At 36.0% G+C, this 25,849-nt stretch overlaps 1 protein-coding gene across 1 annotated transcript in view; it reads left to right on the forward strand.

The window, feature by feature from the left end:
- The window catches only part of GSTCD (glutathione S-transferase C-terminal domain containing), a 55,400-nt gene extending 30,072 nt beyond the window's left edge, over window positions 1-25,328 (forward strand). Inside the window, exons 6-12 of the mRNA XM_061359428.1 lie at window positions 13,649-13,764; window positions 13,970-14,014; window positions 14,426-14,554; window positions 17,092-17,225; window positions 18,830-18,860; window positions 21,709-21,778; window positions 24,658-25,328. Coding sequence (XP_061215412.1) covers window positions 13,649-13,764; window positions 13,970-14,014; window positions 14,426-14,554; window positions 17,092-17,225; window positions 18,830-18,860; window positions 21,709-21,778; window positions 24,658-24,794 — 662 coding nt within the window. The 3' untranslated portion in view covers window positions 24,795-25,328. The remainder of the gene's footprint in view (window positions 1-13,648; window positions 13,765-13,969; window positions 14,015-14,425; window positions 14,555-17,091; window positions 17,226-18,829; window positions 18,861-21,708; window positions 21,779-24,657) is intronic.
- The last annotated feature ends 521 nt before the right edge of the window (window positions 25,329-25,849 follow it).

Raw genomic sequence — 25,849 nt, forward strand, 5'->3', positions numbered from 1 at the left:
GGTGTCCTGTCTCTACTTTCTCCCGGCTTCCCCTCCTCCCTGGCAGAGCATGAGACTCACGAAGTCCTTGATCAGAGTAAACATGACTGAGCAACAACAAAAAGCATCGGTGTTATCAGCACTGTTCCCAGGCTGAAAGTCAAAAACACAGCACTGCACCATCTACTAAGAAGGAAAAAATGACTGCTACTGCTGAACCCAGGACAGGTATTTGCGTATTTGGCATTTTTAAAGACCCAGCTAGGCCTGACCAAGTCTTGATGGTAGCTGTAACCGGAGTAAGAGGTTGTACTAGGGTTACTCCAGAGGTCCTATACAAAAAAACATTGCTGTGATGATTTGTTGTACTGTTTTCTTTGTGTGTTTTCCAGTTTGGGGGTCATTTGAGATTATACTGGCATATGAACTTTGTGTTGGAGACCATTTTCTACACAACACCCTGCAAATATTTGCCTGTTGTTTAAAAATCTTAGGTTTATGTTCTATAGTACTTCCGAACTACCTCATGTTTTTACTGTTTTCTTGTGTTTAGTTGTGTATTTTTCATTAAGGCAGATGTTTTGATGAACCTGCCTTCTGGCAATTAGTAGGAGATTTAACTTCTTTTTAAGTTTCGGAAGGCAGCTGTTTCTTAAGTCTGAGTCTTTGTTTAGTTGTTTGAGCTGCTTAATTTATATTGGAAAACTGTTCATCATTTTTCATTTCTGTTGGCTTCAGACCAATTTCTGAGATATTTATGGAAATTCAGCAAACTGTTTGAATGAATTCACTCCATGCTAACCAATTTTTCTATCTCTCCATCCCCTCAAAACTGCCTCTCTGATTTTTTTTAAGAATAATAAAATAATTAAAGTATCTTGGACAGAGCAGGGGGAGAAATGAGCTGATGTTTTTCCTTCTGCAAAGGGAGACTATTAAGAACAGGAAGATACTGTTGGATGTTTCCTTGTCTAAGTTAATACAGAGTTTTCATGTTGGATATAAGTTTATGAATGACCTTACTGTTTTCTTAGATGGCCTTAAGTATGCATATGCTTTGTATAGTAAACAGGAGTGACATGTAAAGTTAAGCTGGAAGTGCTATTTGTCCAGCAGCCAGCTGTTCAGAGCTGCTTGCTATGGAAGGGCTAAATAAAATAATGTCTTTGTTTCCTACTGTTCTTTACACGTAAGGCCTAGGGGACTGGAGACAGTTCTGGGCTAGTGCCCACAGTTTTATTAACTTTTTTTTTTTCCCATTTAAATCCTGGTCTCTGTTTCAAAGGTGGTTGAAGGGATTTACGGATTTTCCTGGCTGTTTGCTTTCATAAAGTACGTAAAAAATAATATAAGAGGCCGTCCACCAGAAAGCTGTTTAAGACACAAGTAAAAGGAGCTTTTTGTTATTAGAACCACTGATTAGGCAATAAGTGCCAATTGTATTTATTCATTGTCTTGGAAACTAAAACTTGGAAAATAAATTGTATTTATTCATTGTCTTGGAAACTTGCCCCTGCTTTGGATTTCAGGAAGATAGGTAACCTGTGACAAGTTAATACTTGATAAGCTTGAATACTTATAATACCAGTAAGGAAAGATTCTCTTTTGTCCAAGCCATGTTTGCTTGTAGTAAAGAGCTGTGGGAGCTTTTCAGTAGTGTTTCTGAAGTTACCTTATATTCTATTAGCCAGAATTCAAGTCTTTTCTATTGTTAAGCAGCTTTCTGAACTGATATATCCAGATTGCTTCTAATTGTTATTTAATACTTCCTCTGCAAATCTTCTAGGAATGTATTTAATTGTGAATCAGTGCTGTGTAGCACTGTGTTATGTGAAAGGCATTTTCCCTTACGCATAGTCCTTCAGAAGCACATTAAAATGTTGACGTTTTATTGTATTTCCTTTTTATAAGCTGTATAAAACAATGTTCGCATGCTTCATGTTTTTGACCTGTCATGAAAAATTTCTATTTATGGCAAGATTGTTTAGCTTCACAATCATTCTGTCATTAACATGTGCAGTGAAATAGCATTTGCTTGTAATGGACGACTATTGCTATGAAGTATGATCCAGATGATCACACCATTATTTTTATTTATTAAAAGGAAAAAATTAAGTATTCTTTGTTCATTCCATTGGTTTGTCTTCCACTGAAGTATAATTACCTTGTGCTGATTATAATCAGCTCGTGCTTTACCTAGTTTGGAAGGGTTTGAATGGGTGGTTTGGATTACTGACAACAATAAAAAGGAGCAGTTTGAACAGGAGCATTCTGCAAGTTGCTCTGATTCTATTAGTGTGGATAAACAATGTGTCTGTTGCCTCTGTAAAAGTAGCAGGAGTACCAATGGGCCATTTTTGTGAACACATTTGTTATGAAGCCTGGTTGTTTAGGGTTTTTTTTGTTTTGTTTTGTTTTTTTGTCATAATAGTAAATGCCAAAGTTGCTTAGCAAGTGGTCTGGTTCTATACAGTTACAGTGTTCTTCAAAGCTGAGAAGCTGAGGTTTCGGTTCTGACCCAAATTGGTTATCCAGAGAACCACAGACGTATCAAAAGACTACTTGGGAACTGTACTTGGCTGTGGTATGCTACCTGCAAAATTGCACAGCTTGGATTCAGTAACAGGAAATTATGGCTAAAGAGCTGTCATCTCAGGCACTTGTCCTTACTCATTTTGTGCTTGTAGTATGAGAAAGCACTGGAGGGAAAAGACTAAGGAAACAGAAATGCAACTTGAAAATAACTATAAAAAAAAAACAACAAACAAACCAACCCAAACCTGTCATATCTACTTTTAATTGAAGTTTATTTATTATTGAACGCAATTCTGTAGTTTATACAAACTTTAATGCTGATCATCAGCATTTACAGTGGCAGATTGGTAACCTGGCAGAAACAGATACTGACTCTCAGCATCAGAGATTAAAAGAGTACTTACCCCAAGATGATGACTCACATCAAAACTGTATAGAAGAGCATCCTAATTAGCTAGATATTAGCTAGCTAGGGAATTAATTGTGTTTACTGTCTAAACAGCAGTTCATTTTGATTCCCTCCTACTCTGACTTTGCTAAGAAAGTTAATTAAAAAAAAAAAAAAGGAAGGAAAACAGTTAATTGATGAAGCAGCTACTATGCCTGAATTAAAATCTTACAATGGTGTCATGTAACTTCTGTCTTACCTATGAACTCTTGAAAGGTTTGGGGCTTTTTTCCAGCCCTTTTAACAAGCATAAATAACATGAATACCAAAGATGCTCAATTGATTGAGTAAAATTGATTGAATAGGCTGAAATTTTCATAAATTTCAGGTTTAACAGGCTCAAGCTATAAGTGCTGTGATAACTGCAGTGTAGGTCAGGCAAACCACATATCTGTAGCCTGGGTTTTTCCGTGTGCCTTTGTTTAGAGGTCATATCCAGCCATTGTGAAGTTACGTGGTTATTTGCATATTAAAATGTCAACTAATTATGACTCAGTCATCGAACACTTTTCAGTGTGGGATTTAATTTTTGTAATGACTCAAATGCGAGATGAAATTTCAAGGATAAAATTCCTTTTTATCAGGGTAAGTGTTTTGGAGGGATTCCTGCAGCCATGAATTTTTGTACTGTAAACAGATACGACATGTCACGTTAAGCGGAAAGTACTGCTGTTCATCCAGCAGCCAGCTGTTCAATTGCTTGACACATAAGGGCCAAATGAAGTGTGTCTGTCTTCTAAGCCAGCTTTTCCTGTTTCTGAATTGTTAGTTAAGGCTGTCTCTTACTGATAAGTGAATTAGAGACGGGAATCGTCCAAACTGTTAATATATCTAATATTTAAAATTGGTTTGGTTATTTAGAAGTTGTGGTTGGTATTAATGAGATTTTATATATATATATTTATACACACATCTTTCAGAAGGTGTCTTTTGGTCTTCAACTACTTGTGATTCACTACTTCTTACTACACAGAGGCACTTAGCTCTTACCTTTTGCTTTACAGGCAGTTATAGATACTCAGCATAAGGAGCTCAGAAAGGGAAAGCTGTTCCTGCATGCACTGTGAAAAGGTTGCCTTATAACTGCTGAGAGCTGATCCCCTGGAGGCAAGATCCTGCTGAGCAGCTGTGAGGGTGAATGGCAGGGGCTTCTGGCCCTTGTTCTGACCTCAGCAAGAGGCCTGCCTCTGGTTCCTGCTGGGGAAGGAGCTCTCCTGTTTCTGCTCTTATCAACCTGCTCCTAACTGCTCTTTCTGCTCTTAACAACCACACTTAGCCTCTTGTGGGCACTGAATTCAGCAGGAATTAGCTGTTCCTGTTTCGCAGCAAGGCAGTAGCTGTCAATCAATATATTAAGCTTGTGAGAAGTAAAGAAGCCATTTGATTCTTGTTTCCTTGTCAGGCAGTGACATCTTCATCTGAAGATAGTCCCTCCCACACAAGCCTGAATGTTACTGAGATTATAATATTGTACATAGGTAAACAGGCGCTTCTTTAGGGGTTAGAGGCCTTTTCCACATCTAGTCCAGTAAGGTCAGTTATGAGGTCCTGCAGCTGCTTATGAATTCTGAATACAATCATAGAATCAACCAGGTTGGGAAAGATCTGTAAGATACATTGGCTACTCTTTGTGGCATCATTACCCTAAAGAAGTGAAGGTTAAGGGAGGAAGCTGAAGGAAAAAAAAGGAACGGAAAAAAGAGAAAGCAGTGCGGGAGAGGCAATAAATGAATTAATGTGAGAAGTGAAAGGGTAAATGCAGTTTTTATCTCACAATTCTGTCATGACATATTTGATATATTCCTTGAAATCTCATGATTGTATAATATTGCCTGCTTTCATTTTAAAACAAAACAGTTCCCTAATCTTTGGGATTCTGGAAAAATAGCTTGAAAATGTGAAGCTCAAGGGCTTCTGAATGAAAAAGAGGATGAACGGACATTGTCAGCTGAAATGTATATTAGCTCAGAATTTTGGAACTACACTCGTATTTTAGGAAAGGTGCTGAGATAGGGTTTTTCTAAAAATTGCTGTTGTCAATCTTACAATGTGAAAAACTTGGTAGAGCATGACTCTAACATACATACCAGTGTGGATAACACTCATTAATTTGATTACATGTAGAGGCTTCATAATTTAGTGCAAAAATGGTCAAAAATCAGGTAAATAGTAGGTAAGATGTGTAAAAATAATTCTAGCTGTTTGTGTCTGGATTGCTTTTTGTTGAATATTCAGAAGATGGGATGTGAAGATGAGCAATTGGAAGAAACCCAAAACCATTTGTAAGTAGGACATACTTACATTCAGGAGAGCCTAGCATTAATTTTAATTTCTTTTTACTGACATCTGTTGATTTATTTTTTTCATATATATTTTTTTAAGTGGTTTGTTCTTTTGTTGCTTAAAATCCTCTAATACGAAAAAGGAAGCAGGCCAAATTCCTGCTTTGGTTGTCAAAGGTCAGTTTTCATAGTTGCCTGACCTTTTTAGACTACACCAAGATAGAAAACCCTTCATCCCACATACACTATGCCTGAAGTGATAAAGCTATTTTGCAAAGCTTGCCGTAATAAAGAGCAGATTGGTTAGTAAGACCAGGAGGAACTCCTATCTAAAAATGTAATAAAACACTCATTCAGTTGTCTTTCCTGTCCTTTTTATTATTGTCCTGTATCTATATATTTTAAACCATGTGTCGTAGCTGTCTTTTCTCCTACTCCCTTGACTGTAGCTAAAATTTGACCATAAGCATTTAGATAGTAAAAATGATGTGTACTCTTGAGGTTTTCTTTTCTGGCCTTATCTATTGACTAGAAGCGCATGCTATACATTCTCCAGAAGGATAGTTTATAGGCTTGTGATGTTTGGGTTTTGATATTTCTGTTTGAGTTTTTGTCCCTGTCCCATGTCCTCTCCCAGCCCCCAAATGCTAAGATGTTATTTTACATGTGTGCACATTAGTAATTTCATGAATGCTGTTAGTTCTATTAGGTTTGCAGGAACATTCAAGTATGCAAAGTCTGGTCTTTGAAGAGTGAAGACTGGTGTATTTCGAAGTGCAGAGCAGCTATGTATTCCCAGCTCTACTGAGGCTCTGGGCACCAAATGTTGGCTTTTCTGAATCCATTTGTTAGTCCCATCCTTCTCAGAGGTTAAAAAGTTAAAAACCAGAATACCCCAAACCAGCATAGCTTTCCTGAAAATCTAAATCTTGTTATGGTGAACTGGAAAAGTTAAGACAGAAAGTAACTATGAAAATATCCAGTGATCTTGTAGGAAGAGGTAAATCAACTGTGCCAAGACAACTTACTGGCAGTTTTCTTCATTTAATAGGGATTGTTGCTTCTAGTAATACATGTAGCTAGCCAATGTATTACCTCCTTTAAAAATTAAGCATTTACATGCCATTTTGCCAATAATTAAAGGCATGTGGGGTGTTTCCAGACCTCATAGTTCCTGAATATGTTTTGATAAGTGTCCACTCATGAAAAAAAAAACAAACAAAAGAAGCAAACAAAAAAAAAATCAAGCAGAATAATAAAAAAAACCCATTCCTTCATCTAAACTGTTTGGCTAAATGTGGCTGCTGATTATGTCTGTTCATAAAACTGCACTTTGGCCAGCCGGGGTATCTTTCCGTCTCCTTCAAACGGGCATATTATAAAAGAAGTGATTTTGTAAATGGTTAGTAGCAAAAATAGAAGAAAATGAGTTTTTCTCCATTGCAGCCTGAGCTCTAAAACAGTATTTTCCTTGAATCTTTAGCTCATGCTTTTGTTCTCCAAGAGTGAATTGAGAGAGAGCTTAATAATGGAAGGAGGTGAGATGTAGAGAACAGCAATGAAATTACAGTTCTTCAGTTAAATCCAGTATTGCTGGGTTTTATCACTCGCTCCATTTTGCTTATGTCTGTGTAAAGTAGGATATTTCATGATAGGATTTTAATGCATTAAAATTCTGGTGCAGAAGGAAATATTTACACAATCATACAATTAGAACTAGATTTTTTTAAATTATTATTTTTTATATTTGACCCAAATTTGTTCCTTTTGAAATTAAATCAAATGGAAAACTATTTTAAGAGGAATTCTAATTAAACCAATGCAGGAAGTCCAAGCTGAGAAGAAATGGAACACTGGCATTTTTCTTGTGTACCTATATTATATTAGCTAATGTTGAATATCTACATTGGTTTTTTCTTAAAATAATCTTCTATACAAACATGTACATATATATGTATGTATATATATCTCTCTATATACATATCTTTGTATATCTCTATACATTTTATAGATGTATCTATGCATATATACACATCTATATATGCATATATACACATCTATATATGCATATATATAAATATATATGCATTTTCATATCCAGTGTGTGGTAAGAAAGTTTAGAATAGCAATTTCCAGAAGTAAAGGAAAAGCAAATGGGTAAATAGTGATACCAAGATATGTAATCTTGTAGTCAATTGAAAGAATGTTTTAACCTTTGTAAAGAAACATGACAATTTAAATGGAATAGAATGGACTCCTGTTTCTCTGAGGGTGAAAATGATGGATTGTCTTGAGTTACATGTGTAGGAGAGTTAGGAAGTAAGTGATTGCTCACCACAGGTGCTGTTCTGCTTTACTTACGTTTTCTATTGAGACTTGTTCAGTGAACTCACCTGAAAGCTCTTTTTTGTACCTTAGGATTCTTTTTATATTATATCCAGAATTAGGGAAAAGGATGGTTAATGTTGTTCCTTGGTGATACAAGTAGTAGAGCTTATCTTCTAGTCTGATTTTTGCATAAGAATTTATTCCTGAATAAATAGAGGAAGTGATTTATACTTTGAGGGCTTCAGTCATGGCCATATGCATAAGAAAACCTACAGTAACTGTTATAAGCAATCTTTGTAAGTCCAGAACTTCTGGACAGTTCTGTTCTGTCCTAAAGTGCTGTTTTGTGTTCTGGGACAGTGTCACAGTGTCTAGAGAAAGCTGAGGAAGAAGCTGAAATGTGGGCATACCATGTAAATGTGGAGTACAGCACCAGGGCATACTGGAATCAGCACTGAGACATGCTTCGTGAGCACCTTACAGAGAAACAAGCTGAGGATCCCTAAAATGTAGAAGTAGAGACAAAGAAATAGTAGACAAAGTAGTAGCACAGACAAAGAAATTTAACACTGCACTAACAGGGGTGTGACCACTCAAAGAGCCAGTACAGTTGCCATCATCTTGTGTAACCCCACCATTTTGCCGTCGCTTGTAGATACGTCCCTTGAAAACGCTTGAGCATTTAGTTCTTCCAGTATGGAAATCTCTGGCCCCTCTGTCTTTATATCACATTAGAACTTTCAGATTGTCTGTGGAGCCACCTGCAAGCTGCCTTTTGGGTGTATATATGTATTTTAGGATTAACGTCTTGGAAAGGCAATAATATCAGAAGATAACATGTCAAATAATCTAGCATTGGGCTGGACCAGACTTCATGTTTTTGGGTGGACTCTTAATTTATTTTTCACATTTAAATGCAACTAATATAAATGTTAGCAAAGGAAAGAAAGAGAATTCTCAAGATGAAGAAACAAGATTATTGCTTTGTCCTGTGTGTCAATGTAAAATAGCAAAAACAAATACACCAAATCCATTTTCACACCTAGCTTCTGCTGAGAGCTTTCGAATGCTGCGTTCATGGCAGAGCTCAAAGTGTGACTCTTAGACTTTATGCACTTAGTGAAGGAGTACATTCTTTGTAAATAAGAGACACTTCCAGTGACAGGCACTTTTTAGTCCGGCATCAGTGGTAACAGCTGGACTGAATTATTTCACAAAGCTATGCAACAATAAGGGAGTTAGACATAAAGAAAGCAATTTCTAGTAAGCCTGACAAGTGGAGGTCAAGGTCAGTGTCTTTCTACAGTCTAGACTGCTGTGAGGAGTCAGGGACATTTTGCGGTGTTCATCTTTTTACAGCTACTCTGGAGTAAGAGCCTGTTTTATTACTGAAACCATACTCAAAGCAATACAAGTTTTTGCTTTCAAATGGGCAGATGTTTATGAATTAGGAGATACTAAGGTCTGAATGACAGGATGTGGTCAGTTCACAGTTCCATTCTTGGGAAGGAGAGGAAGGGGAGACGGGTCAGTGCAGTGAAAAGGGGGAGGTGGAAAGTGGCCCCAGACTGGAGAAGGCGAGGGCAGGTCTTCAGTTTTCAGCACTGGATCACACAGATTGAATTAAAGCATCTGAAGATGAAGAAGAATATTGTTCAAGTAACCAAGGTGGTCACTGGACTACAGCAAAGTTATTGTCCTTGTTAATTACATTTATTGCAAGATTTGGCAGAATTCTTTATAAGAAAGTATTATTATTTCTGACCAGTAAGAATATTTCTTTGTGACTAAATGTCAGCTGAGCTGGCATCCTTCATCTCTGTGAATTCTGCTTTTTCTACCAGTTGTATGGGAACCACTGTACAGCTGTATTAATCTGATGAGTACTATACGTAAAAAGAAAAACCCCACCTATAATGCAAACCCACAACAACCACCCCCAAAACAAAGAAGCAAACAAACCCTCTACCCTCCACCAGGTATCAAAAAGTGTGGCAGGAGATAACACCATCAAGGTGAAGGAGGTAGATGAGTGTTAAGAAATAATTAGAGTATGCTGAATTATCATGAGGAGCTACCAGAAAAAAAACCCAAGTAACCAAACTTTGTTTTCAGAAAAACTTGTTCAGTTTAGTATAAAATAATAAACCTGTCACTTTTGCTTTATAGTTAACTTTATCTTTTTGCAGTACTAAGATTAACTCTCCTTAATCAATATTGCTATAAATATACCCTGCCTGAATTTCCATGGAAAGTAAACTCACTTTATCATTTGAATTGGTCAGTTGAGGCTTATGGAAAACCTTGTAGAAAGATACTCATGCTAATGTAGTACAAGCTCCATATAGCAATTCTGCTATATTGAAACAGCTGGATGCATGTATTATGGGTTACATATAACACGTTTTGGTAGTGGAGCATTCAGTCATACTTTGCTATGACTTAAAAGTTCAATAGGGTTAAAGTCTTACAGGTGATATTGGGGTTTGCTTAATTAAGGAAACTTTAATGAATTTTCATGTTTAACTTGAGCTATACAGAAGTAGTATTTGAGAACTAAACAATTGTATGAGCTTGAACACTGGCAAAAGGTAATATAAAAATAAAGGGCTTTTTGCCTTCTGAAAAGTTTCTTTGTGCCGAAATGAAGACCTCGAAGTGCTACAGAGACTTTAAAGCTCTGTTTAACAAGAGCTGAATTAACAGTAATGTTGGATTTGTGAAGACAAATAAAATAGTTTTGTATGGCTGTTAATTCAGAATGAAAATGAATCTTTCTGGACGATATGGCAATCTGTCAGTCAGGTTCCTAAGAAGGGAGCAAACCATTTGATGTGAGCGTTTCAAAGTGTTGTAGGAAGAGGTCACATTCATCAAGGTTTTGCCTTGTAGGGCTAAATTTCAAGCTACTTTCTCCCTTGTTGTCCTTGAAGACCACAGTTGGCATTATTGATCATCACAGGGCTTAGAAATGCAAGATGAGTTGTAGCGTTTTTAAATGCAGAATTAGTTGTACTTACTGCCTGTTGCTCTAATGATGGACTAGGTAGCCCTGCTAACTAGCACTCTACAGGTTGCTGTGTTTCTGTGATTCTAGCTATTAAGCTCAAAATACAGAGGTAAAGCAGACAAAACACATACTGACTCCAGCCTGGTTTTCTCAGTTTTTTCAAGGGAATGTATGCCTGTTATCATTTAACATTTCATTTTTAATCATTGTAGGATCTCTTTGGTAACCTTGCACAGTATGAAAATTTGATGGCATTTTTCAGGGGTTGCACTTGGTATTAATAAATCCCAGATGTCCCAGGAAAACCTTAGGTTTTGAGAATAAGAACAGAGAAGTGGATAAGGAAGTAAGACCATTTGCATGCATGGATTTTTGTGCTGTTTGTGGCATGACAGGTGTGGTCTGTCCTTCACTAGTATGCAGGAGAATGGCTTAGAGCATTTCTGCTAATTCCTGTTGAGGGGCAGGAGCTGGAAACAAAATTGTCTACCTTGTCCCTCTCATAATTAGGAAAATGGAAGTTGAAATTGGATATAAGAGAGCAATACAAAAGCTACCAGGGGAAAAAAAGCTTTTACAACAAATCCCATTAAATTAATTGTGGCTGTTACATGAGTTTGGGAAGCCTTGCAACTTTATACTGTGAATGAGCTTTAAGTATTTTTATTGTTTTCAACAAAGACAAAGAAAATTTATGAAGGCTGAAATTTGTTGCTGGTTAGTTGTTTTTATTATTTATATTTTTAAGATAATGCTTTGAGAACCAACCCCTGTTAAAAATGGGTTACAGTATAAATGAAGCCACCTATGTTTATTTGGCAGATTTTGTTGTCCATTTTGGACAACAGAGCTCACCTTTTAACTTCACAGTGTATTTCTAACTAAGGGATTCTGTGTGCTTTGGCTGACTTGAGATTAAAAGGGCAAGTTCATGCTGAATCTGTTAATATAAAAAACTCTGTTTATGCTTTTATCAGGCTTTCAGAAACCCTGTTCTGGTTTTAGCTGAACCTAAGATTTTATCCAGTGCTGATCAGGAGTTATGTACACACAGAGAACATCCTTGTGTGGGTTTTAGTACAGGATTTTCTAGGTATTAATATCACAGTACCTGTTTACCTAACAAGTTGGAGGTTTGACCCCAGCAGCTGAATTTCTAGCTCAAACACTATGATAGCACACGGCTTTGTACATGCTGCAATGTTGCATCTTCCATTGACTATAGTTAGAACTGTAGGTGTTGAGAATGTTTAGACATTAATCAAATAGAAGCATGAAAATTAGAGGTGAGCTATGGCACACTTCAAATAGATATTTGGCACACAAGGAATCGAGGTTTTTGCAGCGTAGTCTTTCATAAAAGGTTTTTCTAAGGATCCACTCATGTGAAAGAGATAATTCCTTAAAACATATTTAATATTTTATATCATGTGGTGAAGGATTCGTATCCACAATCCGTATATATATTTTTTGTTGTTAGAAAGCTTAATTTTCTGAGACTGTTCTTTATGGTAACTTTCACAAAGTGTAAAAAATGTTTGAAATGGAACACTGATTTTATTTTTATAAAATGTACCATTTTATACTTGCAAAGTTGCTAAGAAGTGAGGAGCTTGTGTTCCATCTCTTAATTCCCATTAGATAGTAGTACACGTTTTAAGATGCCATTGTGCAGTTACCTAGGAATATTTTTTTATGTCATTACTCTTTTTTAATTACTGTGCAGTAACAATGCAGTATGAACTCTGCCCTACTTCCTTTGTCTTCTGTTTTCAGTTTTTCTCTTTTCCCTGAGTATATTCTCTCTTTTCCAGTATAGAATGTAGTATCTTGAAAAGTAACATTTTTTTTCTTCTTCTACCCAGAGCAATGTAGTGATAATGTTATCTGATGAGTTTGTTGAATTTGATTGATTATGTGTAAAGTGAAATGTTATTTACAGTAAAATACAATACGAAAGAATGTATTTGCAGGGTAGGGATTTAAACAATAAACTGTATAATAAATGCAATTTATGATGATGATAATTGAACTGTTTTTGTAGTAACTTGAAAACTTCACTGATTTGTGGTCTTTATTCTAAACTAATCCTCAGTACTGGGAAAAAATCTGTTTTTAATAGGCAAAGTTAATTAATTTAATACAAAACTGGAGAGTGCCCATACTCAACTATAATGTGATGTGCCAAGTAGGAAATATGTTCATATTTCAGAAAATATTAGGATTGTTTGGTACACCTAAACCTCCTCCTCCATGAAAACTCATTCAAGAGAATTGTTTCAGTACTTTTTTTCTGATTGTAAAGATGAGCTCATGAATATTTTTACTGTCAATATCTATATCAAACTCTGCTTTCAGAATGGACAAAGAATATTAAATAGGTCTGTCAGCATTCTGTTAGCCCCACTGAGACAGAATGCATCTTTACAAGTATGTGAGTGCTGACTAAACAGATTTGTTGTATGTGAAGCACATTTGGAAGAAATCAATAGTTTTTCCATTTGTGGTTGTGTTACAGATGTGATGAAAAGCCACACTTTGCTATGTAGGAGTAGTACCTTGTACACACAGTAATTAAAACAAATAAAACTGCTTATTACAAAAAGTGAAAATTGAGAGGGGAAAGAGTAGAACTTTAAAAACCAAGATGCTTAAGGATAGTGTACAGGTAAAGTAAACAGGAATTTATTCTGGCACCCTTACTGTGAATGTGCTCGAGCTCTGTTTCTGAGCATGATTCACAGGTTTGGAACATAATCAGGCTAGAGCTTACACTGATTTGATTACTTTATATGAAATTTATATGCGTATGTTCATAAGGGTACATTAAAGCAACAACTAGAAAATAAATTCTTAAATATGCTAAAGGTATAGAGAAAGATCTACCAAATATTTGTGAATTTAGCTAAAAGGGTATTTGAATGCCCAAGAGTTCCAGGCAGTTTTTAGTCTCAGCTATAATTTTCAATGCCAATCCTTTGCCATTACCCATTGCAATTACCATTTGCAATTATTATTGTTGAGAACTGCTTATCACTACCTAGGCATTTTCTTTGTCATTCCCAGGAAAGATGTCCAAAGACCGGGCTCTAAGGAAGCAGCAGCAGTTGAATAATTTGGCATCAGCGGTGACAAAGCTTGCTAAGCCTGGAGATGTGATTGTGGATTTTTGCAGTGGAGGGGTAATGTATATTTTTGTTTACATGATGCAGTTTCTTTCAGCTTTCATCTTTGCAGTTCTAGCTGGTTGCTGCTGCAAAGCAAAAGAATACATGCTGAAATTTTAGCTGCTTTCAAAGGTTCTGTCACTGGTTAGGAGATGTTCATCACATATGAGTCAGTAAGAGGAGACACTGAAAAGTGACTCAGATGTTTTTCTTTTCACAGGGCCATGTTGGAATTGTTCTTGCTCACATGATGCCATCATGTCAGGTAAATTCTGAATAAAAAAATAAAGAGGGTATGAGCTTTGGGTCTCTGGTAATCATCTTAAAAAGACGTGCATGTAGGGAGAATAAATACAAAGATGTAGTTGTCTCAGCAGAGGACTTAGATTTGAAACATGCATATTTTTAGCATGATTCCAAATGTGAGCTGTGCTTTCCTGAGAAAACAGAAGTTATAGGGAAATACAAAATATTTGCAAGCTGATTAATACTGGCAAGTATTAAAATGCCTTCCATTGTTGTTGCATTTCCTACTAATAATTTTGGAGATCATGAGCTCTGCCACAAGTAATTTTGAGGTTTTCTCATCTGAACTACAAAGTTTTGTGCTAGTTGGTGAAGTTCTTTGATTTCTTAGTGTTATTTTGCCTTACTTTCTCCTGTGTATTTGATCTAGGTGGTGCTCATAGAAAATAAGGAGTTGTCTCTGATCCGTGCTAAAGACAGAAGTGATGAATTAGGTTTAAACAATATTTGGTTCATTCAAGCAAATTTGGACTATTTTAATGGGACTTTTAATATTGGGGTAAGTGATTATAATTTTTCCACTTCAAAAATTCAGTGTCTGATGAATTGTTTTTGGAACAACTAAAATAACTGGGAGAAGAAAATTCTGTATGCCCTTACAGACAGGTGTTTTTGACACTAGGAGATGTACCCTTGTTATATTAATGTGTACTAAGTTAGTTTTATATTTTTTACTTGTTTCAAGTTAGCACTGCTTCTATATTAGTGAAGAAAGATAACATTTGTATCTTGTTACTTTGACACCAACTCTGCATTACTTGGCTGTTTCATTATTTATCTACCAGGAGTTCAAAACTAGGTTTTAAAAGTGCCAACTACTTCCTTTTTGCTCCACATAATGTTTCTGCCCTTATGAATTGTTAGGGTAGTGAAGATCAAGGTTCAGGTTCTGAAGCAACCTGTTGGAGTGCCAAACAAGCTGGTACCTTGCACTGTTACATTTTGTAGTACAGCCATCAACCACAGTAAAGGATTTCGTTCCGTAAGTGTAGGCTGCCAAATATTTTCATGCAGTGCTCATTTACATGCTGACACCCAGACCATTCTGTGAAATCTTACTCTGTTTTAATACTTCCATAGTACTCACAGGATCTCGGCTAATCTGTGAGAACAAGTTGAAAAATTTAAGGTTTGGTGGGAGTTATATATTTTTGAACATGTTGAGTTCTTTCCTTTTTAAGATCACTAAAGTGAACCTGAGGATTCATGAAACATTCTTTTGCCTTCATTTTTCTGTGTGTGCTGGGCTATTCTGTGGAGTTGCAGCTCCAGAGGTGTAAGACAGGGCAATGCTCTCACACTGCATTAGCCATTAGCTCTGTTGCTCTCTTCAGGGTCCACTTTGTTTCCATGTGTCTACAGATGCATGGATTTGTGAACCAAATGCATTATCTGCGTTAGGCCTCACTGTGTTTTGTTTCAGATGGTGAGTTCAATTTATAGGATATCCCAAGAAAGCTTTGTCTTGGATTTTGTAATTTCTCGCCTATCTAAATTGATTTTGAGACATCCAAAGAAGTAGTCAGTTGGTGTACAAGTTCATAGAGGCTCAGCAAAGCTACTGGTTTTATCTGCTGCTGTTTTAAGGTCTCTTTTCCAAATGTGCAAGTAAAGCAAACAAAGCAGAGGTCTGTTTTCTGCTTGGATAGATGACCAAGTACTGTAATTATATTCTACAATAATTTAATAGCTGTGATATTAAGAATCTATTTCTGACATTAAACTAGTTTTATTTTTGTTGTTAAATTCATATGTACAGAAAACTTTTGTTGTGAAATTATTTTCTTATTAATGTTTTAATGTTCTGCTTGAGACAAGAATATTTGTTACCATCTGTATGCAGTTGTAGTTCAGTTGATGATTAATGGTCTGCTCAGCTGAGCTTACATCAAGCAGTCTGCAAACAAAAACGTTTTTGTTTTGATCTATATCTTAGAGCAGAGTTTTTATCTTCCAATTGCTGTACCTGGAAAAACAACTTTGAATCCTGAAATCTGAGCTTTGCAGCTTTAAGCATTTTCCCTAAATTTACAGCAAACAAAGAAAAAATGCAGATTTACAAATCCACACCGGTGCATAAAGATAAAAATGTGCCTCAAAAAGGTCCCTAGTTTCATGAAAACAGAGAGCAATGTGTACATGCCAGGCCTACTCTGTGAGCTACTGAGTGCATTGAAGAAGGCAAAGAAAATAATGCTTCCATTTCACCTGGTCCATTTGGTATCACAGGTACTACAGGAGACTACTGCTTGCCTTTTCTTGCAATACACTGAGTACAGCGAGAACTTGCCTTTTTGTAGGAGGGCAAGAAGCATTTGGGTGCAACCTGTGCATTGCCCAAACATGCATTAGTGTTTACAGGTATTCAGTTGCTGTGACTGAATGGCATTCTAGTTTTAGTTTGAGAGCCCACGGGTAAGGGAAAGAAATAAAAGTATAACAAGGAAAAAGAAAAGGAGGGCAAGTTGTAGTTGATGCTTCATCCTGGCCAGTGTTTAGTTTCTAAAGTTTTTACTCAACACCTTACATTCAGCTGATCAAAATTTATGCAGAAATGTTGTCCTTTAAATGTGACCTTCAGGTGTATCTTTTACTTCTCTTGTTGCTAAGTAGAAATGCAGTTTTGAGAGAGTTCTATATATCTCTTAGTAGTTATTGCTTAACGAAAACTTCTGACTCATTATAACAGTTTTTCTTTTAATACGTTTCTGGAGCTTTGTTTTTTATTTGTTTGATATCACAATGCATTATACCTACCTTTTCAATGCTTTTGGTGAGTGACCCTTGCTCAGTGTTGATGGTTCCCTTGTTAATGGAATAGGCCATAAATATACCTCAGCATAGATACAAAGGAGAGAAATAAAAAACTGAGGAATTGAGGAGCAGGCCTTCGTTGTAACAGCTTTCATTGCAAAAACTTACTCATATGTTTAAGTAACTCAATCAACAAAAAACTACTACTGCAGTAGGATTGTATTTAGAATATTACTGTAAAGAATTTGCTTTTTTCTTTGTTTTTTGTTTTTAACATTGTAGGTGGCTCTGCATGCATGTGGTGTGGCAACAGACATGGTGATCGAGCACTGTATCAAGGCACAGGCAGCCTTTGTCATCTCCCCTTGTTGTTACGGCTTCATTCAAAACACAGTGAAGTTTCAGTACCCACGAAGGTAAGCTAGAGCTAACAAAATAAACTTTAAAATATCAAATTAAACAAAGGAAAAAAATATTAAAAGAGCATAGAATTAATCAACTGAAGATCATTGCAAGTATATAGGCAATGATAAATGATAATGCAGCTGTTCCCTCCTGTTTCTCTTTGCAAACCCATCCTGAAAGGGAGACAGATTTGGTAATTCCTGGGTTGTTTTTTCTGGATTTACCCGTTCATAGTTCAGAAGGCTTTTTACTACCAACATAATGAATGGAGTATGTGCGAATCTACGTAATATTCAGACCTTTTACCTTAAAATAACAAAGTTAATATAAAACTCATGAAAATTACTATAAGAAGCGGAATTGGCATTTTAATGTTGGAGAAAGATGTTAGCAGTCAGCTTAAAGAAATGGATCTGCTTTATACCACAGTTTACTCCTTGTGAAACTCCACTGATTTATTCCCAAGTAGACAAGCTCTTCTGTATTTCAGTTCATAGTTTTAATACTTTTTCAATGGACATATTATCTTGAAATCTGCCGTGTTAAAGATACATAAGTATCTTAAGCTTAAGAATTTAGATGCCTTTGATATAAAGAAAAAAATGATAAGCATAAAGTGGCAGAAGATAAGACACTAGCAGCTGTCTGAGGTGGAACTAGATGGGGGAAGAACTTTGTGGTTTCCTCAGAACAAGAAACTGAGACATGCTATCTTAAAAGGAATCAACAAAGGGAAAAAATAAATATCTTATGCACCCATGTTAAATATTTTGCATATTTTTTCTGAGTGTGCTGTCACAGAAGTGCACACAGAGCAAATACAATGATTTTATAAACTTTGCATTTAACAGTGTTTTCTTAGTTTGGTTCTTTCTTCTCTTTGTGTGCCCCTGTTTATTTTCTCCTGTGACACAGTAAAACAAGTAAGTAGTGTTAAAGAAAAGGCAATATAGTTTTAAGCTTGCTACTGTTTAGGTTTCAACCAGTTGCTTTTAGATCACGAAGACTGGAAATGCTCACTATGTTAGAAAATTTTCATTGCTGTAGATGCTGTGAGAATGTAAATTCTGGGTTTGTTTCCTGAATTTGAAATCTAATATTAGAAGACTATGTAGACAACTATCAGCCTTCACTTGAGCTAGATTTTAGGGTTTGCTTTTTCTTCTTTCCTTATTTGATATGATCATAAAACCTGATAGCCTGCCCATGTCCCCGTATTGCCTGCGATCTATACTCAGTTCTCTTGCAGAGGATACCTTTTGTGATACGAACAAAATATATGCATGTTTAGAGGTTGCATCCATGTAATGTGAAGTATTTATGTGATAATGTGGAAGCACCAGTAAATCTGTATTAGCATTTATAATGATTTAAAGAGAGATTTTTTTCTGAATAATACAATGGGTGGGGAGGGTGAAGTTGAAGACAATAGCAAGTATGCTGCTTCTTTTCTAGTGAACTGGAACTGTAATGGTTTCTGGGGTTTTTTTATGCCTTTCTGTAGGATACAGATATTGCTGTTTGAAATATGTTCAAGTATGTAATGATTGCTTCTGTTTTACACCTCTGCTTTTTTAGATATTAATTAAATTGGTCTTTTTTTTATTTTTTTTAGTCATCAGTTCAAAGAAATTTTGTCCTATAAGGTATGTAAAAGGTGGTGGTGGGGAGAAGGTTATGTACAGTTTCTGCATTTCACTGGATCTCTTATCAAATAAAAGTGGTTATATTGTAATTGCAAGGAGGAGCATGTGTTATATGAAACGTTCATTAGCAGTGCAGATACCATTGTATTGCTTTCTCTCCACCATACATTTTTTTAAAGCTTTTTTCTTCAATAAAATTAAGTAGGTTTTCCACAAAAGATCTTTTTTATCATCGAGGTATTTGCAAGCCATTCCTAAGATATTTCAACATTTATCAGATAATTACAGGATACCAACTTTTACAGGTCTTAAGTACAGCTAATTATACTGTGGAAATGTCTGATCATTTTTTAGGTAAAGTTCCTGCTTCTATAGATCCAGTTTTCTGATAAGCGCTAGATTTCTCCCTCTAATTCATGTCTGGAAGATTGGACAGAGAGAGTAGGAAGAGTTTATACTTATCAGCAAGAATTTAATTACAATATTGTTTTAAGAATATTACTCAAAATTGTTTCAAAAATATTCAAATGTGTTTTGGCCCTGGGGAGCCAGGGTCTGTGTGGAGATGGCTGGAGAGAAAAATGGGAGGAAGAATCAATGAGGCATGCAGATCTGACAGAATGAAGATAACAGGTAACAGGGGAGTTAAAAAAGGACAAGAGCAGAGCGTTGGACAGCAGACCACTGGTACTGATCTGTTAAACTTTGTCTGGTGCATTTAAACTAGTTAGTGAAGAGCAACCAAAAATTTGAAGGTTAAGTGCACTCAATGTGGCATGGAAACAAAACATTGACATTTGGGAATAGTGGGGCTATACAGAAACTTTGCTAGATTTATATGTCAAATCCTAAACAAGGGTCTTGGTGTTTGCAATATAGAAATAAAATTCAGAGATGCAGAATAGTAATTTGTAGCAGAAATATGAGACACATGTTATTTATTTCTAATATTCAAATGTTTTTTTTGGGACAGTGAGCCATAACAAAGATGCTCTTTGTAATAAATTATCTTTTTTAATCCTTAAGTTAAGAGGGCATTTCAAAAATACAGAAAATTTCCAGCCATCTTATATAAGCAAGTTCAGTTATCTGGTGTTATGCTCATCTTATCTTCATGACAGTCTGCTTTGTGTACAGTTCACACATGGAAATAAATGTTCATAGATGGAGATTATAAAAGTGGCACAGTGAATTTGGACCTGCAGTTATTTTTTCCCTTGGTTAACATTCTGTCAGCACATTTATATGTTTCTAACACATAGCCATGAAGAACTCAGGTTTCACTTCAGAAAAAAAAAGTTTATTTACTTCTGTTAAAACACATTAAAAGCAGACCTGTTGACAGGACAGAGGGAAATGGTGGCAATTACAAAGTCAAGATGCCTAGATTAGGGTGGTGTGTATAACCTCATTAAAGCTTGGTGAATTCTTTTCTTAATCTGCTAATTCATGGAGGTTTAAATCACAGGGTTTGTCAACACTATAGGAGTTTCAGCATTTTATTATTTGTGTTGCAGAAGGGCACAGGGGCCAAGGGCAAGGTTAAAAAATATTACTGCTCTTAGTAATGTAAGATTCTGTACAAACGACCTGGGCTGGTTGGTGCCTTAAATAATCCTAGTTATAAATAACTTTTGTTATACAGCTAGCTATATGCATTTTTATGTTTCATATTAATAAATTGTTAAAGGTTATTGGCTAGTAGCCAAAGCTGCCATGTGTTAGCCAGACATTGTCTGTGTCACCTCCCTCCAGTTCCCATTTGAGATTCATTTCTCTTATCTTTCATTTTAGTGAGATCTAAAAAGACGTCCAGAAGTCTGGCAATTCCAAACCTTTTTTGATGAGAACTTTTTACTGTAATTCATTAGTTTATATCTGCAAGGAATAAGGTTATGATAGCTGTAGATTTCTACCATGATACATTTTGAGACTTTATTTGTCAGACACTCTCCCTGTAGGAGAATTGGAAAGTGAAACTGAATTAACTTTGCACATACAGCTTTGGAAACTCAATAGGAATTGAAGGTGCGGGTGTTCTAGTAAGCAAGTTAACTGTTTATGCACACAGAAAGTTTGGGCAAGTTTTCATTGTCTTTGTTATTTTAGAAGTACTTTCTTCTTTCTGCAACAGGGAATATGGCAATTTAATGACTCTGTCATGGGGAAATGATGTAGTCATAACTTAGGCTCTAGTTTAACTAGAACAGGGATAGTTCAAAAATGAATTGTGTTCATTTTGATGTAGGAAAATTTATTGTTCACAGCCAGGTATTTTCTGCCTTCAGGATCAGTTTTTCCTTCAGGATCTTTTCGGTTGATCCTGAATGGATGTATTTGGCAGGGCTGAGGAAGTTTGACCCACAAGGTGATTGATTCTTCTGGGAATTAAAAATCACTACTTGGGTGACATGTGCAGTAGATCAAATCACCTATTGAAATATTTTGTCTTGGCTGTTACTGATGCAGTGATGCTGCCAGATGCTAGAAGAAGACTGTTGCTCATCAGTAATTGAAGGCAAAATTATTCTGCAGAATGCCGTTGAAGAATGCTATCTTTTCTGCATTGCATCTGATTCAACTGCTGCAGAGAATTAGAGAAAATTTAGCAAGAATCAGATACTCATTAGTAGCCATGTGGTCTTGGTTACAAATGCTTAATTTACACATACACTAACAAGCCAAAGCAGTATCAAATCTGGGAGTTGTACACAGATAATTTTCCTATAAAAATAGTCTTCAACATGATTTGAAGCTTTGAACCATTTAATTAGAGTTTTCTTTCTTTATTTGGAAGAGGGAAATGTGACTGGAACAAATTTATTTACTTCTTCATTCTTTTTTCTAGGAGCACATGACCCTTTGCAGGTTTGCAGATCAGACAGCTGTTCAGCTTCCACCTGAACGCAAGCTAATTGGTATGAGTTTCTGCAGTTCTTGTGTAAACTAGCTCTGTAATGACTTTACCTTAATACACAAAGGAAGAAGTAGTACTTTATGAACAGGACATTTAAGTTGCTGTCTTCACACAACACTTGAAAAATATGAGCTTCTTCACATTTCACATCTTGCTGTTCTGTGCTGTGCAATAGAATGGTATAGAAACTCTTCTTTCAGAATGATCAATTCTGGAATGGACGGTTTGCCTTTTACTGGTTTTTAATTGTTTCACTTTCCCTCCTCCCGCCCACTCCCTTCTCCCACCATTCATTATGCAGAATATTCTAGTATTCTTTGACTTACAAAAGGGTATCATGTGCTCCTGTCTGGTATTAATGATCTGACAGAAGCTGTAAACGAGCTTCCAGGTCAGAAAAGACAGGAGGGAATTCTCGGGATATAACTGCGTTCTTTGTTTCATAAAACACTGAAAAAATATATTAAAGCAGGAGTAGGAAGTAACCACAGTGTTTTAAAAAGCTTTCTTTGAAGAATTCAGAGTTTTTCTTACATTCAGTGCATAAAAATAAAATATCACAGATTCTGAGATATAGATAAGAATACAATTTTTTCTTGTTTTTATAATGAATTTGTTGGTGTTTTTGCTATCATCACAGTATGTGAAAAAAAAAATTAGTGTTCAGTTACCAGTGTAGAACCCTACGTTGTCTCCTGCTGAATATTTGAAAAGGACCCAGCATGTTTTTGAAAGATTGTAAATTTTAGCTGTTCTCTGTCTCAAATGTCAGGTTTTTTCCCCACAAATGTATTTTTTATGTGCTTTGCCCTGAACAAAAACCAAACAGAAATCTTAAAATCTTATTTATGTCCATTTCCCTATGTCATTGCTTTTTCTGTTTTAAAGAAATGATATTTTTTTCTTTTAAGTTCCATATAACACAAATGTGTTTCAGTGAAGGTCATTCCCATTCCTGTGTTCTGTTTCATTTTTGAAACTGGTTTTATGGGAATATTGTTGAAATAGTGATACTTGCAAATAGTTGAAGATTTTTTTGTGTTTTGTGCAATGCATGATTAGGTATTGAGAAAACTGTGTAGACTTAATTTAATGAAAATATTCCTGAACAGGCGGAGACTTTTTCTAGTCTATTGCAAATGGCAAATTTTTTTAGTATTTTAGGCTTGTATTGTAAACTGTATTTTAGCAATTACCGCTGAAATATATGCAGCTCCATGTACTTCTCACAGACTTCCTAAGAGCACATGGGGAGCCAGGCCCCAGCTGTGGCAATCCCAGCTGCACCTTAGTGTGTACATTTTGGATAATAGTGTTACTACTGTCAGTGGCGGGAGCATGTACATGCTACTTTGTTCAACCAAATGCTGAAGGTGATTTTCTGTGGAGCCACAAATATAGGAGAACAGTGCCACAAGAAGTAATTTACAGAGATAGAATAAACTGGTATATACGTTATATATACATATATATTACAGAGGTATAATAAACATATAAATCCATACAGATGAAAAGTTCTTTTTCAGGCTTAATCGTATTATTGTATCTCTTGTGTATCTCCTAGCCAGTTGCTACCCCTCTCAAATTCCAAGCCAACAACAGAACCCAAACAGTCCAAATGTCAATGTTGGTGAAGTCAAACTAGGGAACTTCTTTTGTAACTAAGGAATTCAGCTGAGGAGGAGAAGATAACTTTGGGTCATTGGCTCACTGTGTAAAGACTGAAGAGACTGGACTGAGTAGTGTAGAGTGTGATGTGCGCCAGCTGTTCTGAAATACAAGGATGCTGAGGAGCATATTTGTGCCACCTACTCAAAACTTCTGCAGGCACCACAGATGCATGTCAAGGCTTGTCATGGTACAGGCACTCACACTGTATATATTCAGGGAAGAGAGGTAGGCAGTTCCAGAGGATAGTTTGGAAGAACAGATTTGTATCCTGATGGTAAACAGAATAGGTACTCCTGCCTCCCTTCATCTCAGACCCCAAATATATTTAACTGTACAGTTCTGTCAGAAACAAGAGAAGAGGTAGGATCATAGGCTTTTGAGATTGAAGCACGACTGTGCCTTGTTTGTGACTTGAAACTGTATGTGATAAAACATTTCATGGAAGTGCTAAATCTTTCTTGCAAGAGAGTTTCAAACTGATGAAAATACAGTCTGACAAATCAGTTCTGTATTTCAGAACATAATAATTGTAAGGATTAAATATGTAAAGACAAACGCCCTCATCAGCTTGGCATGGCCGTATCATTATACAAACTTTTAAGCTGAAAAAGTCCTGGAATTTATCCTTTCATTTTTTTCTGCAGGTAAATCTGAGACAAGTTTAGTTTTTGTTAGTAATTTAGTATTTTTGTTTATCAGCAGTTACATTCATATGTCTCAATTACACTGGATCACTGTCTGGTATTTTAGCCTTTTGTTTCTCCTCAATAACCAGAGATTTTCAGATTTTAGATGAAAGTGAAAGAGGCAAACAGTTACGGATATAAAGGGAGTAGAAGTTTGGCAATTCAGAAAGCTAAGCTGTAAACCAGGCATATTTTTTCTTCTGTGGGTTTTACATTAGTGCATGGATTTTTCTGTAAGCTTTGGGAACACTTAAAAATAATTGTGCCTGTAACATTTCTCCATATATAGAGTTAATTTTTCTGAAGAAACGCTAAATGAGGGTTACAAGCCACAGATGTGATTTAGAACTATTAATGATTGTCTATTTGAAGTAAACCAGATGAAGATAGTTTTTAAAGTAAATTTGGAACTTATTTTTTAGATGACTTACTGATGTGTTTTCCTAACATTGAATATTGAAGTGCATGTTTCTGATAGTTTCTACATTTTTGTTTTGCATGCTCTCCTTTGCTCTCTTTTTAGGAAAGCAGTGTATGGGGCTTGTGGATTTGGATCGGGCGTTGGCTGCAGAAGAACAGAACTACTCTGTCCAAGTTATATCTATGGAGCCAGAGAGTTGTTCTCCAAAGAACAATATGCTTGTGGGCATCCCTACTTAGAGTACAAAACTTGCATTTGATTTGAAGTTGAACATAAATCTTCAGTGCATAATGACATCCAGCAGATACAAGCATAGCTGGGAACCAGACGTTGGACCCATTGCATTTGAAAAAGGAAGCAGCATAGAAAGTCTTAAAAAGTGAGCTGCATGCAGAGCATCACAAATCACACTTGTAATGTGTCATTAAGCAACTTTTGGTTCTCTTCCTGAGAAGCTTCTGGATCTAATGACTGGTGTGGAATCATATCCATCTGTAAAGGTTTAAAAAACAGTTGGTCTCGTTGAAGAGAAGGTGATTTCCTTTTTAGTAAAGCTGTCTTGGCTGCTTCAAAATTACATCCGTGGTCAAAACTGCATTTGTGTCCATAAGCAGAGAAGTTATCAGCCAATAATGCAGATCGTTAGAGGAACAAAAAAGATAAATTTATGGTGTCAGTGAAGAAGGCTGTGAAACAGGTGGTGGCTTGACTTTGCTAAAGAATTCCATACTTCTATAGGAAGATTATTTTTAATAAAAGTTCATTGGAATACTTTGGGCATTGTTCTGCTTATTGTATTCTAACCAATCTTTTTAAAAAGACTTAAAAATTATCTTTAAGTATTACACATGTATTCTGTAACAAGGCATTGGAAAGTGTGTTTAATTAAAGAAAGCAAACCCATAATTATCTATTGAGCTAGTGAGGATGTCAGTGAATGGATACTTCACTGCTGCCTCTGCCAAACAAAGTGTATAGCTTCCCATTCTTAAGAGCCTTGCTGCCAGAAGAAATTTTTAAGGACAGTTCATGTGTCTGTGTACATCACCTTCATTGATTTTATATTCAGTTTAGAATTTGAACAAAACTGCAGTTGTGCAACAGTTTGAAAAGCTCAAACACAGTCATGGTACTGTACAGTGAAAATAAATGTTCTGTGCTCTGATTAGTAGGCAGTGTTCTACCCTAATTTAAAATCATCTGTTGACGCTAGCACAGTGGAAAATAGCTCCTAATGAGATTTTACTGCATGTTTATGGATTTGATTCATTTATGAATTCTGACTTGTTTTAAT

The sequence above is a fragment of the Neopsephotus bourkii genome, unplaced genomic scaffold, assembly GCF_033783945.1.
Source record: "Neopsephotus bourkii isolate Nb327-2 ecotype Australia unplaced genomic scaffold, CSIRO-AGI_Nbou_v1 NB_977, whole genome shotgun sequence".
In the NCBI taxonomy this organism is placed as follows: Eukaryota; Metazoa; Chordata; class Aves; order Psittaciformes; family Psittacidae; genus Neopsephotus; species Neopsephotus bourkii.